The following is a 16,790-nucleotide window of genomic DNA, read 5'->3' on the forward strand; positions in this document are numbered from 1 at the left end:
AGACTATATGCCCTACTATAGCTGGGCAAAGTAACCACAAAAGCTTTAGAAAATATAATCACATACCAAAATGTGTTTATACCTATTGGGGTGGGATTCAAATTTTTAACAACCAGTTCTGTGGGCGTAGCTTAGGTAGTGGGACATGGCTTGGTGGTCATGTTATTGGCTGGGTATGGCCAACTCAATATCACTCACATCGAGAAACGCATCTCGTCCCCTGGCCTCTCATGAGTGTGAGGATGCTGCAACAGACGTAAGTGTGAAAAATGGTCATAAGTCACTTTTTTCAGTGCCATTGTAACTTTGAATGGTCACTCCACACGAGCAAAGTACCAGCAAAGAAGGAGAAAAAAACTCTAGAGAAGTTCCTGAGATAGGAAGTCTAGTCCTGCCAAGAATGTAATAAGGGTTAACAGAGAGGCAGTTTCTGTAAGCAACACCAGAATGTTTCTTTCCTGTTTTCCTTACAGGATTAGGCCAGTAATTTCTTCTAACAACCGGTTCTCCGAACTGCTTAGAATCAGGGATGGGATTCTACCAGTTGGCACCTATTCATTAGAACCAGTTGTTAACATTCTAAGCAGTTTGCAGAACCAGTTTTTCAGAAGAAATTACTGGCCTAATCCTGTAAGGAAGGCAGGAAGGAAACATTCTGGAGTTGCTTACAGAAACTGCTTCTCCGTTAACCCTTATTACATTCTTGGCAGGACTAGACTTCCTGTCTCAGGAACTTCTCTGGAGCTTTTTTTCCTCCTTTGCTGGTACTTTGCTCGTGTGGAGTGACCATTCAAAGTTACAATGGCACTGAAAAAAGTGAATTATGACCATTTTTCACACTTACGTCTGTTGCAGCATCCTCACACTCATGAGAGGCCAGGGGACGAGATGCGTTTCTCGATGTGAGTGATATTGAGTTGGCCACGCCCAGCCTATAACATGACCACCAAGCCATGCCCACAAACTAAGCCATGCCCACAGAACCGGTTGTTAAAAAATTGGAATGCCACCCCTGCTTAGAATGTTAACAACCGGTTCTAGCGAATAGGTGCGAACTGGTAGAATCCCATCCCTGATACCTATGCACATCTGTGCTGAGTAGACAATGGGTTTTCTTTAGGACATTCTGTGGAAGCAAGTTTTGGATTCTGAAGAAGCAAGACTGAAAGAGTAGTGAGTTTTTAAAACTTTAATATTGGCGAAGACTAAAAGGAAAAAAATAATGGGCAGCCAATAAAACAAAGAGCAATAGCACTTATTGCCCCTATAGTGCTTTACAATGTCAGCCTGTTGACCCCCAACAATCTGGGTCCCCATTTTACCAACCTCAGAAGGATGGAAGGCTGAGTCAACCTTGAGCCCCATCAGGATCAAACTCCAGACTATGGGTAGAGTTTGTCTGCAATACAGGTAGTCCTCAACTTACGACTACAATTGAGCCCCCAAATTTTGTTGCTTAGTGAATTTTGCCCCATTTTATGACTTTTCTTGCTATGGTTGTTCAATGAATCACTGCAGTGGTTAAGCTAGTAACACAACTGTTAAATGAATCTGGCTTCCCCACTGACTTGCTCGTCCAAAGTTCACAAAAGATTATCCCATGTCCTCAGGACACTGCAACCATCATAGATACAAGTCATTTTCTAAGCAGCTGAATTTTGATCATGTGACCATGAGGGTCGTACATGTGAAAAACGGTCATAAGCCACCTTTTTTGGTGCTGTTGTAACTTTGAATGGTCAAAAATGAACCGTTGTAAGCTGAGGACTATACTGCATTCTAACCACTGTGCCACCTTGTTGTCTGCTAGCTAAGGTAAGAGAAATCCATGGCTGATGAATGCTCTGAGTTTGAGTTTAAAATGCATTGGCTTTTTTGGTTTTTTTGCAGATGGAATAGCTCACTATGAATTTCAAGATATGGCTTGAATACAACTGGAAAAAAAAGAAAAGAAAGGGATGCAAATTGCCTCCATTCCTAATTAAATGTCAGAAATGAAAGCCTTAGCTGGGAGCCAAAGTTCTTAAAGCGGCTACTATTTCTGTATATCCTCAAGGACCCCTCCCCCCCCCAGCAACATTGGAAAGTGGACATGGCCAGTACATATCTCAGCCATCTTAATAATCTAGGAGTCTGTTTTTGGAAGAACGATGCACAAAGGATTGAGGCTTTTTTAAATAAAAACAACAACACAAAGGCTCACATCTCTAGCATTGTACCCACTGCGTTCATGCTGGCTATGTGCAAATTGTTTTAATTAACTAGAATATGGAAATTAGCTATCATCCTCCCCTATCATTATGCTTTCCCAGTTAACACAAGCTGCTGTCCCAGTTTGCAATCAGCAAGTGAATGTAAATTAAAACAACCTGGCAATACTAGCCAGCAAAACGCCATTCAGATCTCGTTATGTCTGGTGCAACTCAAGTTTATGGGTAGCTCCCTTTTCTTTCTAAGACATTTCCTATTCTAAGGTCCGACATCTGTCAGGGGAGGAACATATTGGAGAGAAACTGCACCTCCAGCCAAGATCAGCTGCGTCAGACACTAAAAAGCCCATGCTCAGCCAGGCTGCAGCACACTCATCCTGCAAATCATTAGTCTGGATGGAAAGGTTGGTCACAGCTGTCACAAGCTGGGATGCAGGGCAGTCCTTGCAGTGTTCATATGCTTACTACCTGTTTGTTTTTAGGATGCTTTAATAGGAATCAAACCACAGTGAAGACAGAACTACTTCTTCTCTTCGTCTTCCTCTTCCTCCTCCTTCCCCTCTCCTCCTCCTCCTCCTCCTCCTCCTTTTCTTGCAAGTACAAGGCCCGCTTTTCAGATCATTGAATGCCACTTTCACAGTCAGCTGCACCTCCAGGGGACAGGCCCATGGCTTGCATATCTTTGTTGATGGTGTCTTGCTGATGGTGTCCAAATCTCTGTTTTGAACCCCCGTGAGGTTGCCGGCCATTGACTTCTAGTTGGTAGGCAGTCTTGGCAACGGTGGAAGGTATTGCTATCAGGACATGTCCATACCAGCGAAGCTGGCCTTCTCTCTTCTCCATAATTGGTGCCACACCAAAATGTGGTCAAATGATGTCATTTGTGATTTGGTCAAGCAGGGATTGACCACATCACAAAAGATAGAAGACAGAACTCCTGCCTTAATGAAATATCTTTATTTAAAGAATTTAGAATAGATGTTGCCAAAGAATCAAAACAGTTTCTAGCTCCACAATTTACCCATCTCTGTTAGGAATATGGCAGAACCAAGTTTGAGATTTATTCATAATGTACTGATAAATAATTATGATATATTTGCTTATTCCTCAAATAAGTTTGTTTTTTCAAAATATTAATGCTAAGTGGGTGTCTAGTTTACAACAAGAGCATTAGTGAAACTATTTATCAGAAAGAATCTAATTAAAACAGCCATCCCAGGGGCGTACAATTATAATTCCCATCATCTTCACCCAACAGATACATTGTTATATGTGAGAATATAGAAGTGTTTCAACATTAGAGGATATTAGGCTGCAGAAAGTTGCATTGCAGAAAGTTTAGGAATTACCTATACCACAAAAGTTCCTCTGCATTGACCAAAGTTAATTTAGCATTACCACATTGTCTATAGTTTGGATAGTAAAACTCTAAAACCTTCAAAATCTAAAATAATGATACGTACTAAATAACGACACTTACTAAAAAGTAGGAAGTTGTATAGAAATTTTATAGCAATAGTAACAGAACTTAGACTTATATACTGCTTCACAGGGCTTTACAGAGTCAGCATATTGCCCCCCAAAATCTGGCTCCTCATTTTACTGACTTCAGATGGATCGAAGGCTGAGTCAACCTTGAGCTGGTGAGACTCGAACTGCCAACTGCTGGCAGTTTTACTACTTCTACTATCTTCTACCACTGTGCCACCATGGCTATAGAAGAGAATATTTGTAGTCAGAGTTGAACTCTGAGGTCTTTGGTGCTCTCTGACCTTGGTTGTTTTCTTAGAGACATTTCGTTACCAAACTAGGTAACATCATCAGTGCTTGTGATGTCATCTAACTGGGTAATGAAATGTCTGCAAGAAAACAACCAAGTTCAGACAGCACCAGCACCTCAATAATTTTATAGTCTTACAACAGTACAAGTAATAATCACAGTGTTATAACTAACTGCAAAGGATGATAACATGCTCTATATGGAAAAGAATAAACATGCAAGGCATGTCAACAACTTTCCTGTCTCTTGCTCTTGGTTAAATATTCATAACAAGTTCACGGCAAAACCAGATATAATCAGAGTAGACTTTCTTGTTTAGGTGGCTTGGGATGCCATCTATAGAGTACTGAGAATTGCAGGTGAGGAAAGGATGTTACCTTCTCACTCATCACCCCTCCCAAGAACTGTTCCTCTCAAATAATTTATTTTCACTACCATAGCATAATCCTGGGATCTCAGGTTTTGCAAGCATAAGCTATAAGTTTCTGCCTTAAAGCTCTTCATGAAACTTCCCTGTTTATATATGATTAGGGAAAACCTGGATTTAATCAAAAGTGATCCTAAATGACTAAAACATATCAGGAATGGTTGCAGGAACTGGGCATGGCTAGTCTAGTGAAGAGAAGGACCAGGGGAGACATGATAGCGGTCTTCCAATATTTGAGGGGCTGCCACAGAGAGGAAGGAGTCAAGCTATTTTCTAAAGTGCCTGTAGGTCAGACAAGGAATAATGGATGGAAACTGAACAAGGAGAGATTTAACCTGGAAATAAGGAGAAACTTTCTGACAGTGAGAACAATCAACCTATGGAACAGAAGTTGCCCTCGGAAGTTGTGGGAGCTTCATCACTTGAGACTTTCAAGAAGAGATTGAACTGCCATTTGTCAGAAATGCTGTAGGGTCTCCTGCTTAGGTGGGGGGTTGGACTAGATGACCTACAAGGTCCCTTCCAACTCTGATTATCTGTAAAAGAAATCCATCATCATGTATATCTGGAACCACTATGGGTCCAAAATCTTGGGTCCAACAATTTTAACATCACATTTTTTTGATACAAAAAACCCCCCACCACTTATATATATAGTTCCATTAAATAATTGTTAATTTTCATTGATATATGGTATTACTCTGATTGCTGAAAATGCAAATGATATGGAAGATCTCATAATGAAAGTCAAGGAGCCAATGAAAAAATGGGATTAGATAAAGGACCTCCCACCACTGCCAATAGAAAAGAGCAACCATCTTTGGAAATGAGAATGAAGCTTGTGAAGTGGTGGATGGCTTCTGCTTTTTAAAATTGACTGTCCACAGTAAAGGAAACAGCAATCAAGAAATTCAACACAGACTATATTTGGTAGAGTAGCCATGAGGGTCCATGAGAAAGATGTCAATCAATTGTCTATGGAGATTCTCAGTCTTCTTGGTCGTGGTTGTCCCAAAGGTGCTTTTTCAATTGGACTTCTTTGTTTTTCCTTGAAGACATTTTGCTTCTCATCCAAGAAACTGCTTCAGTTCAGAACTGAAATGTCTTCAAGGGAAAACAAAGGAAGTCCAGATGCCTCTTGAAAAAGCACCTTTGGAACCTGTCAATCAGTCAATCAATCTGGTTTAAATAGATGCAAACATGATCCTGGCCAACCAGCAAAAATTAAAACAACCAATGAAATAAACAATAACTAATGAAAAAGACCAATGTATTGTGTCTAGCGAGGATACCAGTAACCAATCCATAGATGTTGTACTGTGTCTACAAAGGTCAGAATCGTGCAGCCCATTATTTTCCCTGTGAAAGTCTATGTATACAAATATTATATTTTTTTTTATTAAAAAGTACTAAAGCTGTTGAACTTTTGTACCGAAGAAGACTCCTGAGAAAACCAGGAATAGCCAAGAAAACAAATGTCGCTTCAAACAAATCAATCCAAAATTCTCACGAGGCACAAATGATCAGGCTCAAATTATCATTTTTTGGAATACATTACATGAAGGTTTAGCTCTTTGGAGAAATCTATAATGCTGGGAAAGGAAGAAGGAAAAAGAAGAGGAGAACAACTATCAGGAAGATGGATGACTCAATTACAGCAGTGATCATCATTGGAAGACATGAAGGACCAGACTGAGTACAGATCATCCTAGAGAAGTTCAGTCTGTATAATCACTAAAGGTCTATACCAACATAATAGCACATAATCAATCAATTATACTGTACAGAACATTCTTAATTCATTTCCAATTACGATGCTAATAATAGTTGCTCTTAGTTGCTACATGGAGTATTGTCCCCATTCTTCTTCTTATTTAGGTATTTCAAGTTAAACCTGAACTTGTTAAAGCTGTAATTATCAAGCTCCAGGAAAATCAGGAGATCCAGACAGTTCAAATGGGTATTAAGATTTATTGCAGGCTTAAACTCTCTACAAGAATCTCAACTACTAGCGGCCAAGGGAAATTAACGGGAGATAAGAGTAAAAAGAATTCAAGGTGGGCTGGACTTAAATCTCTTGTGGGTGCGAGGGAACTCAAGGCTGAGGACATGTTTGATTCCTCCCTCAGGGTCAGTTTAGTCATCTGCTACAGTAATTTTCATTTTCTTTCAAAGGGAAAAATATGAACTGTAAAAAATAAATATAATAAGGATCTGTCCCAACAACCTGTTGTCTGCCTCCAATTATGGCATGTTTTTAAAGAAGGGACTGATACTAATTTTACCCAGTCTGGGCTGCAAAATTCCCCGCCTCCAGGAGATGGTGGCAAATATTCTTCGGTATCCTTTTTTCTGCCAGTAAACTTCAACAATTTTGCAGCCTTGATTTGCTAAACAGGACCTACAGTAGACAATGCCAGCTACCTCCATCACCTATCTTTTCCAAGAAAGAGAGGCATTTTGTGCCCCTTTGCCATTCAGTTGTTGGCTTCCACACCAACTTCATTGGTTGTATTGTTCAATCTTAGTTCACCGCTAAGTTGCTCTGTGTAACAGCTGTGCTTTGGTTTTATTGCAGGGTGTTGAAAAAAAATAGTGACACAGTCAGATTGCTGACTTTCATATAGAAGCAGACAACTGCCTCATCCCCTGACACCACATCAACTGTTGTTTTGTCACAGTTACACTCAGGGAAACTCAAATCTCCAAGTCATTTATTTTACTACTTGGAGATGGCTCACAGCGGTGAAGTTTGAGCATCCTGTTCTATCTCGCTGCATTTAATCCTCCTCTAATTAGGCAGCTTCTGCGTTTGTATGGTAACACAGGATGGATGCTCCATGCAACTACGTAACAGGCAACAAGAAGAAAGCATTTAGCCCCTGTGTGAATACTGCAAAAGTTTCCAGAGATCTGTGTAACATAAACACCTTTAAGCATCACATCATGATAATAAGCTCAATAAATTCAGTCCGAATACAATGTTTAAAACATTAGTCCAAGCAACTCTGAGGTCTTCCAACAGCTTTCAACTCTGTGTCTCTCAACATTAAGAAGAATGAACTTTTCCAGCACTTTGTAACACTAGGTATCATCTATTCTTGTGGTAAAGGGTGCTTAACGTATTTGACAGAGATTTATCAAAATCATTGCTGCAGGCAATGCTGCAACAATCCTGCAGACTGTTTTTCTCCAATAGATATTTTGCTATAAAACAAGTTTTCCTTCTTTTTCACATTCTTCTCATTCTCCTAAATAATTTCTTTAAGTAATCTATGTCCTTCTCTTAATATTTGCAAAATGATGATGCCGGGCATGGCTTCCAATAGGGTTGAAGCAAAAGGGGCTTTAGATTTCAACTGCCACCATAACCAATGGCAAGAGGTTATAGGTTTTCTTTTTCAAGATGAAAAGCAATGGGAACTTCTGATTTCCTGCCCAGGATTTTGACAAAAATCCCCTTCCCCCTCAAAACCTATAGCCAAGAGCAATCTCTGTATCTCTAAAGACCCTAACCCAGGGCTGTCAAACTCCCAGCCTACAGGCTGGATGTGTCACGTGTTAGCCATGCCCAAACCCAGTTTAGTGAAGGGAGAAAAAGTCCTGATACATTACGTAATGCTGTGAGTTTGACACCCCTGCCCTAACCTAACCCACTGCTAAGCTGAGCTTGCATAAATCTTGATGTAATCTTTGTGTGTGTGTGTGTGTGTGTGGATTCCTTATGGGATCCATGGGATGGCTCAGCGGATAAAGATGCTGACAGCTCATGTTCAAGACCCAAGTGCCACATGATGGGGTGAGCTCCCGTTACTTGCTCCAGCTCTTGCCCACCTAGCAGTTCGAAAGCATGCAAAGAGTAATGTAATTTGAAAAAGCATCTTAGATTTCATCCTTCCTACTTGTCTTCAGTGCAAAGGCAGAGAAGGGGCTTTCAAGATTCTGTTATTAATAAAAGTACAGATAAACTCCTTCAGTGACCATGCATTACAATAGCACCAAATGAGGAGTACTTATGACCAGTGCTCTTAGTTCTGGGCATTGCAGCATCATGCAACATGATTCAGGTGCTTGGTAGTGAGCTTGCAATTATGTTGGTTCTCATATCTGGCCACCGTCTCAGTTGTGGCTCTTCTGTTGTGATTCGCTGGCAGCCTGTGCAGATGGCAGCAGAATCAGACAGTGGGGAAGAACAGGGACCACTCAGGGCGTCTGGAGAGGACTCGGACGACGGTCCTGCATTCGATGCAGAGATGGGGCCAGGACTATCCGGGAGTGGGGTGCTGCCTCCGGAGCCTCTGCAGTCTGGCAGCAGCGAGGCTGAAGAACAAGGGGAGCCTGCTCCCAGTGCGCGTGTGCTCAGAGCTGCTAGAAGGCAAGGGCAGCTGAGACAAAAGGGGCGACTTGGGAGTCAGGCTGGCAGGTGATTGCCCCTCCCATAAGGTAAAAAAGACAGGCAAAGGTGACAAAATCTTTGCAGGAAGCAAAGTCGTTCGTTCTGTTCGGATTAATCCTTGAAGCTCTGTGTGGACTTTGTACTTTGGTTGGTTTTTTATAATCCACTTGGCACTCTAGTTGTTGGCAGCAATTCAAAGGAAAGAAAGGTGGGTGCTCATCTCAAAGGGACTGTTTGGGATTCATTATAGGCTGGGAATGAAAATAATCCCCAGCGTTGAAATAAAACAACAGTTGTTTTAACTAAGTGTGTGCTTAATTACGGGAAGCCTTGGTCAGAACATCTTCCTCCTGTTCCTCAAGGTTATTTTCACAGTCCATTTCATGGCCCCCTAACAGAGTTGGTACCTTGAGGTTGCCTTTAAACATTATCAGACAAGGGAGGGAGGAGGAAATACTAATACTGATGTGGCTAATGACAACTGAAGCCTATCTAAACTCTAGTCTATGAGATGAAAGCAGCATCAAAGGGACATGGCAGAAAAAAAACATGTTGACAAGACATGTTTGTACCTTGGTTGGGTGAAAACCCATATTTATGAAAATAAATATGATTTAGAAGCATCTGTCAGAAGGACCAATGACTATCACGTAACCAGCTATGAACATTTAAGAGTCTTTCTCTGTGTAGTTCCCTCCTTTGACCAGAACTGATGGTTGGCACATAAATTTGGCATCTCAAAAAGCAGCCATGCTTGTCTAATTTGCCAGCTTGAACTGCTTTTCACTTGTTACCTTCTGTAGCAGATAGTATATGTGCTGAAGCTCAAAACTATACAGTATTTCCCCATTTCAATCAGCTGTCAGAAGCCAATTCATCCACCAGATACTCTCAAAAATACTTGTAGCAAGTCTTCCAATCACTTCGTTCAATCAATCCGAAATTCAGTCAAATCTCAGTGAGAGAGCATAGATGCAATTTACCTGTTTACTTCAGCAAAACATGCATAAATTTGATATTCATTGCTAAAAAAAAAATCCCAGAGAAAATAGCTCCAGCTACAGAGGATCCAGACCTAAAGAGCTTTTAAAAATATACAGTATATTTCACCAAACTCAAATTACACATTTTGTACAGGGCTCTATTATGATAGAACTGTGGAGCTTAATTTGCCTCATGCAGAAAAAGAAAGGTCAATGTGGTTTTATTTGTCCCTGAGAAGGAAACAGTTCCGCTAATTTAATAATTTAATCTCACCTTAAGAGCAAATATCTCCACATGGAGAAATTCTTTGCTTTGGCAGGGGGTCTTGAAGGGAAATTACAGTAAACAAGTCTTCTAAGTTACCTCACTATTTCTAGTTATAGAACTGAACAGAGGAAATTAGGTTCTTAGATTGGCAGACAGCATGAGTACATTATTGTAAGACCAGCGATGTCTTACATTAATTGGCTATGGCTTACACAGTGTCATGTGGAAGATCTTTCTCCTAGTAGGGAACCTCAGGCACAGAAAATGGGAAATGCAGACTTTAGGAATGGAAGCTTTATTCAAGCAGAACATGTTCTACTACAGGTAATCCTTGAATTACGACCACTTATTGAGCCCAAATTTTCTGTTGGCTAAGCGAGACATTTCTTAAGTGGATTTTGCCCCATTTTACGACTTTTCTTGACACAGTTGTTAAGAGAATCACTGCAGATGTTAAGTTAGTAATGCGTTCGTTAAGTGAATCATCATCAGCTCTCTTTTAATGACCCCATAATCCCTTGCAAGGTGAAATCCGGGCAACTGAATGGAGCTGAGTGTTTACTGGCCGGATGCCCTTCCCTGTTGCCAATGCAGAATCATATTCAGCAGATATATTCTCATTGTGCCCAGAAAGAGAAAATATCAGCCTCTACCTAGGATCAAACTCACAGCCTCCTGATTGTGAGGCGAGTGCTCCACCTCTAGGCCATCGTACCACTCGCGGTTGTGAGGTGAATTTGGTTTCCTTATTGACTTTGCTTGTCCGAATGTTGCAAAAGGGGATTACGTGACACTGCAACTGGCATAATTATGAACCAGTTTCTAAGCATCCTAATTTTGATCACATGACCAAGGGAAAGATGAAACAGTTGGAAGTGTGAACAGTGGTCACAGGTCATTTTTTTTGGTGCTATTGTAACTCTGAACAGTCACTAAACGAATGGTTGTAAGTCAAGGACTATCTGTATACAACTCTGACCTTTCATCCAGAATTTCTGTAGATAAATAATGTGACTGTTCCCATCTAAGAAAGAGGGGTAATCAAAGCTTACTTTGGGTTTCAACTTTTAATTCATACTTGAGTGGTCTTTAACTGGAGGATCATATTGAAGAACATGTCCTACCGTAGCTAAATGTCTATGGAGATTCTCAGTCATCCAGGTCATGGTTGTCCCAAAGATGCTTTTTTCAAGAGGCGACTGGACTTTCTGGTTTTTCTTTGAAGACGTTTCCCTTCTCATCCAAGAAGCTTCTATCCTACTCATCTTGTAGGTATCTTGAGACTCCATTCCCCAGCATGAAATTCTGAATAGAATTCTGGGAGTTGCAGTCATTGAGGAAGGCTGAGATGTTGTGGCCATGTGGAAGACCATTGTTATTATGAAGAATTTAGTGATATACCATGAAAACCCATCACATTTGGTTTAGACGTTTAGAGCCCACTCTGAATTAGCCTGCTTGGGTTTTTAAAATTCTTGTTACTAGATAAAGAGAAAAGGGAAAGTATCTTCATGTAGCTTCAACATTTTTCCTACTGTGAAAATCTCAACACTTTTGATTCCCATCCCAGAGTTATGTGCCACCCAGTCAAGGTCTTCAGAGCATAGTAGAATCATTAAGTCATACAGTAGAGCTAGGTTTTAATAAAACCTTGGGGTTGTTGTTGGGAACTTCCACATTGGAACCTACCATCTCTGGTTACCCATAGAGAGATCTGCTGTTGTTATTAAAGAGTTCCTAGCAGATTATAAGGGATTTGGGTGTCCTCTTGCTTATTATGTATACTTTTTATATTATGAAGTTAACTCCCTTTGCTTGAGCTAATAATAAAGTTTTAAATCTCTTTATTGGTCTGATTATTGTCTCTGGATCCCAAAAAAAAACAATTGGTGGTGGGAAAACTTGAAGAAAATTGAGAAAGAGACTGACAGAATACAAGGCACCTAGATACTTCCAGAGATGACAATAAGCATGAGCTTGTAAGAACTCAAAGCACTTAGTCAGAGGCAATCCAAAGAAAATTATGTCCACCAGATCACAAAGAGAAGTGAGCACAGAACAAAACGGAATACTTTTAAAATCTATCAAACACCAGCTTTTTTAACCTCTTTTAAAATGCAACCTTCTTTACTGGTGATAACAATATGCTTACGATTGTGTGGGCTATGCCCGAAAATCGTATCTCACTTACTTTGGCCATGTCATGGCGGAGAATTCACTGGAGAAAGCAATTATGTTTGGAAGTGTTAGCGGTAAAAGCACCAAAGAACAAGATGGCTGGACCCAGGGGTGGGATTCAAATTTCTTAACAACCAGTTCTGTGGGCGTGCCCTAATTTGTGGGTGTGGCTTGGTGGTCATGTGATTGGGTGGTCTGGCTTGCTGACTGGGCGTGCCTTGGTGGTCATGTGACTGGCTGGGCATGGCTTGTATGTAAATATTGTAAATATTTATGTAAATGTTGAATTTTTTATTTAAAAAAAGAGCAACTTTTATCCCAAATGAGGCAAAGCAGGCAGGCAGATTGAGTTGCTTGCAGAATCACAGTGTCACTTGCAGATTTACCTTTCTGCAATCTGCCGCCTGAGTCTGCACTGAAAAATAGAAGCTTCAGTCCTAAGGAAGGTTCAGCTCTGCTCTCAGGCCAGTGGTGCAATTTGCTGGTTCTCCGAACTGTGCAGAATCGTAACAACCGGTTCTATAGAACTGATCCAAACCAGTAGAATCCCACCCCTGGCTGGACCCCATCAAAGCTGACATCAGCCAGAGCATAGAACAACTCAAGGGAAGATGTGGCGAGACCAGGCCCATAGAAGCACCACGAGTCAGACATGACAGAATGAATAACATCATAACATCATCATCATCATCATCATCATCATCATCATCATCACTTATGGATGTGAGTAACTTAGGAGTGACAGAATTCATGTCGAAGTACACCAATTTGTTATCATTAATTAAGATAATAAAGCACTTCATGCCTCAAATTTCAACCTGGACAGGTGCATGGGGAGTTTTACAGACCTAGTCCATGAACAAATCCGATCAACAGTCAGTTGTTGGAACATGCAGTGTGATGAAAGGTCTGCTTTTAATTCAGTGCCGCTCTCTAACTGCAGAAAAGCTGGAGGATACAGCTGCTGAAGACCAATGTGAAATTAAAGAGAGAATGAAATGTGTGATCTTATTTAATTGCACCTGGTGCTTCCATTTTTCAATAGCAGCACACTACCAGACTGTGTCAAATCATTTTTTCAAAAGGTGGGAAAAAAAAACCTGATAGCAAAATAAATTAACTCTTTCGCTATCCTCACATCGATGCCAAACAAATGTAAAGTGAGCGTTTGACATGCAAACATCTGTTTCTATTTTTTGACCTGGTGCAACAGCCATTTGGCTAATCGTGTCTTACAACACTATAGATATTAAAAGCTGTGAAAGTCTTATCCGTACTGGAGAGCCACATGTATGATTTTTGTCATCCTTAGGTAAGGGAAAAATAGATCATGGCTTTGCACAAAAGAAGTCCCAAAATTTGATCTAAAGCTAGATATTTTCTTATTTACATTTTTTATTTAGGGCTTCAAGTTAAGGCAAAAAAACCAAGCTCCCGGGGACTGCCTGGACGAGGGGTCGCCAACCTTTAGACCTCAGGGACCACCAAACTCATAATTTTAAATCTCGCGGACCAGAGACCCTGGGAAAATCCCCCAAAAACTATGCAGGAAAATTCCCCACCCCGTTTTCCTACCGATCGGTCATTCTTTATTTGGGATTGCAGGATAATGTCTCCAGTTCCATTCTCAGGTGTGGGAGGAGAGAGAGACTTTTGGCTTCATGCAAGGAAAGCAGCAGAAGCAGCAGAAGTCTTTCTTTCTCTCCCCCAAACTCCACCAGAATGACGCAGCCTCTTGGAGCAGGATGCCTTGCATGGTCCCAAAGACGCATTTCTGGAAGAGTTTGGGGGAGAGAAGGAAAGACTTTTGCTGCTTTCCTTGCGTGCAGCCAAAAGCAGAAGAAGAAAGAAGCAGAAAGAAGCAGCCTGGTGGCCAGGCCAGGTGTGTGGGGCAGGTGCGGCAAGTTCCCCCCTCCACCCTTTCCCCCCTCCCCTCATTACCTCATGTTGTTTGCAATGCAAACGATGCAAGCCTTGTGTTCCTGTGGGCCATGTGGGCAGCGCAGTCTTGTGTTCCTGAGCAGCCTGGATTAATTGCTTTGGGGGGTGATTTGGGGGTGACATTTCTTTGCAGACCACCAAAATTTTCTTGTGCACCACCAGTGGTCCCCGAACCACTGGTTGGAGACCACTGGCCTGGACAAATCCATGCAACTTGTCGGTAACATTTTCAAAAGTGGTTTGCCTCTGCCAAGAACTGAGGACGAATGACTGGTGCAAAGACCTGGCTTCACGTCTAAGGCATAACTAAAACTCACAGTCTCTGCATTTCTAGCCTTGGTGTAACCGCAACACCCAACTGACTCTGAAAGAAAAATGAGAAATCAGATAATTGTCCAAGGTCATCATGTTGGATAAGCCCAGAAAAGCACATGATCAAAGAAATATCTTGAAAACCATGCCATCCCCTTTTTCCTTGAAACCAATGGTGGTATGCTACCGGTTTGGACTGGTTTGGCCGAACTGATAGTAAAACAAAAGCCAACGGTCAGCCTGAGAGGAGGAAAAAAAATCCTCTGACAATCAGCTGAGAGGAAAAAGAAGAATAAAGCACAGGACCGGCCCTCCCATCCAACCTTGTGCCTTTCTCTTCTTTATCCTCTCAACAGATTGGCACTGCAGGTCTCAGCTGGTGTAGGAAAAGCTGTGCGCCTGCCTTAGGCAAAGCACGCCCACCAAGCCACACCCACCGAACTGGTGGCAAAACAATTTTAATCCCATCATTGCTTGAAACGTGTGCCAACGCCTCAAAAGAAGTCTCTTGATTTCATGTTATTTCAGTAGTTCATTGGCTACTTTGTACCATTATCTTTGTAAGGTGCAAGCCCTAGAATTAACACAGTGAGATCCACATGAGCCCAGCTCTTTATTTGCTTGCACCTAACAATAGTAATAGCACTTAGACTTATACACCGCTTCACAGTGCTTTACAGCCCTCTCTAAGCGGTTTACAGGGTCGGCATATTGGCCCCAACAATCTGGGTCCTCATTTTACCCACCTTGGAAGGATGGAAAGCTGAGTCAACCTTGAGCCTGGTGAGATTTGAACTTTGCAGGCAGCCGGCAGGCAGCAGAAGTTGCCTGCAGTACTGCACTCTAACTACTATGCCACTGTGGCTCATACACCTAATAGTCAGAATCTTGCTAGATTAAAGCCATAAATGTCAACTCAAAAAGCATTCCTATGCCTATTTTAGAGTTGCAATAAAGCTTCTAACTTAACAGATACCCTGGGAGTATCTATGGGGTGACTGGAGATTCTCAGAAGACATTTTGCTTCTCATTCAAGAAGCTTATTTGGTTCTCAACTGAAGCAGCTTATGGGATGAGGAGCAAAACGTCTTCAAGGAAAAACAAAGGAAGTCGCCTTTTGAAAAAAACATCCTTGGGATATACCTCGAAAGATTCTAAGATGAAGGAGGCTACCCTGAAGATTTATGAAGATTCTAAGTCATCCAGACCATGGTTGTCCAAAAGGTTTTTTCTTAAGAGGCAACTGGACTTTCAGGTTTTTCTTTGAAGACGTTTCACTTCTTATCAAAAAAAGCTCCTTCTACTCTGACTGGATGGTGAAGAATGAAGAATTTATCCTCCTTGCAGACAGTTGATCATTTGCATTCTTTTAGCAAGTCACTAAGGCCACTTGTAGGTTTATCTATGTCGTCAGGGTCACTTGGGTAATGCAAATGACCATGGAGCCTACTTGGAACTGCTGAAAGGATTGTATTGTAGACTGGAGATAGATGATGCGATATCTCTCCCCCTCTGTTGAGAGAAGGCTGATCAATTTTGACATAGATGGCCTCCTTGACCTGTCTTTCAAACCAGTGGCCTCCTCTGTTCAAAATATGGGCTTTGCTGTCTTCAAAAGAGTGGTCTTTGTCTTTGAAATGAAGATAGACTGCTGAATCTAATCCTGATGGGTTTGTTCTCCTACCTTGTGCCATGCATTTATGAAGTGGTTGCTTTGTTTCCCCAATGTACAGACCTGCGCATGGCTCACTGCATTGCACTGCATATATCACGTTGCTCAGTTTGTGTCTGGGTGTTTTATCCTTGGGGTGGACAAGCTTCTGCCTCACTGTATTCTTGGGTTTGAAGAGTGCACGTATGTTGTGTTGGCTGAAGATCCTTCTGAGCTTTTCCAATATTCCTCCCAAAATGCATGCCTGAATGTCTATGGAGTATCAGAATATCAGAAAATACTCAGAAGCATAATTTTGGATGAGAAATGAAATGTCTTCAAAGAAAAACCAGAAACTCCAGTTGCCTCTTGAAAAAATAAGCACCTTTGGGACTACTACCCTGAACCTTTTTCTTCCAAACCCTTCCAGTTCAGGACTGCACAGTCTCTTGTCTTGGGCCTCTCTCTGGAATATGCTGTGTCCTTCCTAGCAGGCTGTGGTGTTACTGCTGACATGCTCCCTCCCCCACTACTCAGCTGCACAGTCCGCCACATCCTCTGATAATCACGGGACTGTTTCCATTTGAGGATGAAAAGCATCAATTCAATGAAAATCTTCAAATTCAAAACCTGGAACTTCTGGG

The 16,790-nt window shown here is 41.5% G+C and overlaps 1 protein-coding gene across 4 annotated transcripts in view; it reads right to left on the reverse strand.

Annotated features, from left to right (window-relative positions):
* Positions 1-16,790, reverse strand: part of SAMD12 (sterile alpha motif domain containing 12) — a 292,967-nt gene that overhangs the window by 118,719 nt on the left and 157,458 nt on the right. The window contains exon 5 of one of the 4 annotated variants that reach the window (XM_087962120.1): positions 14,184-14,547. The exons of the other annotated variants lie outside the window; for them this stretch is intronic. Within the exon in view, the coding sequence (XP_087818246.1) occupies positions 14,273-14,547 (275 nt within the window). The 3' untranslated portion in view covers positions 14,184-14,272. Of the gene's footprint in view, positions 1-14,183; positions 14,548-16,790 lie in introns of those variants that run through there. 4 annotated transcript variants of the gene reach the window in all.

This window comes from Notechis scutatus, chromosome 3 (assembly GCF_049901735.1).
Source record: "Notechis scutatus isolate UNSWTSFEM ecotype Mainland chromosome 3, rNotScu1.2, whole genome shotgun sequence".
In the NCBI taxonomy this organism is placed as follows: domain Eukaryota; kingdom Metazoa; phylum Chordata; class Lepidosauria; order Squamata; family Elapidae; genus Notechis; species Notechis scutatus.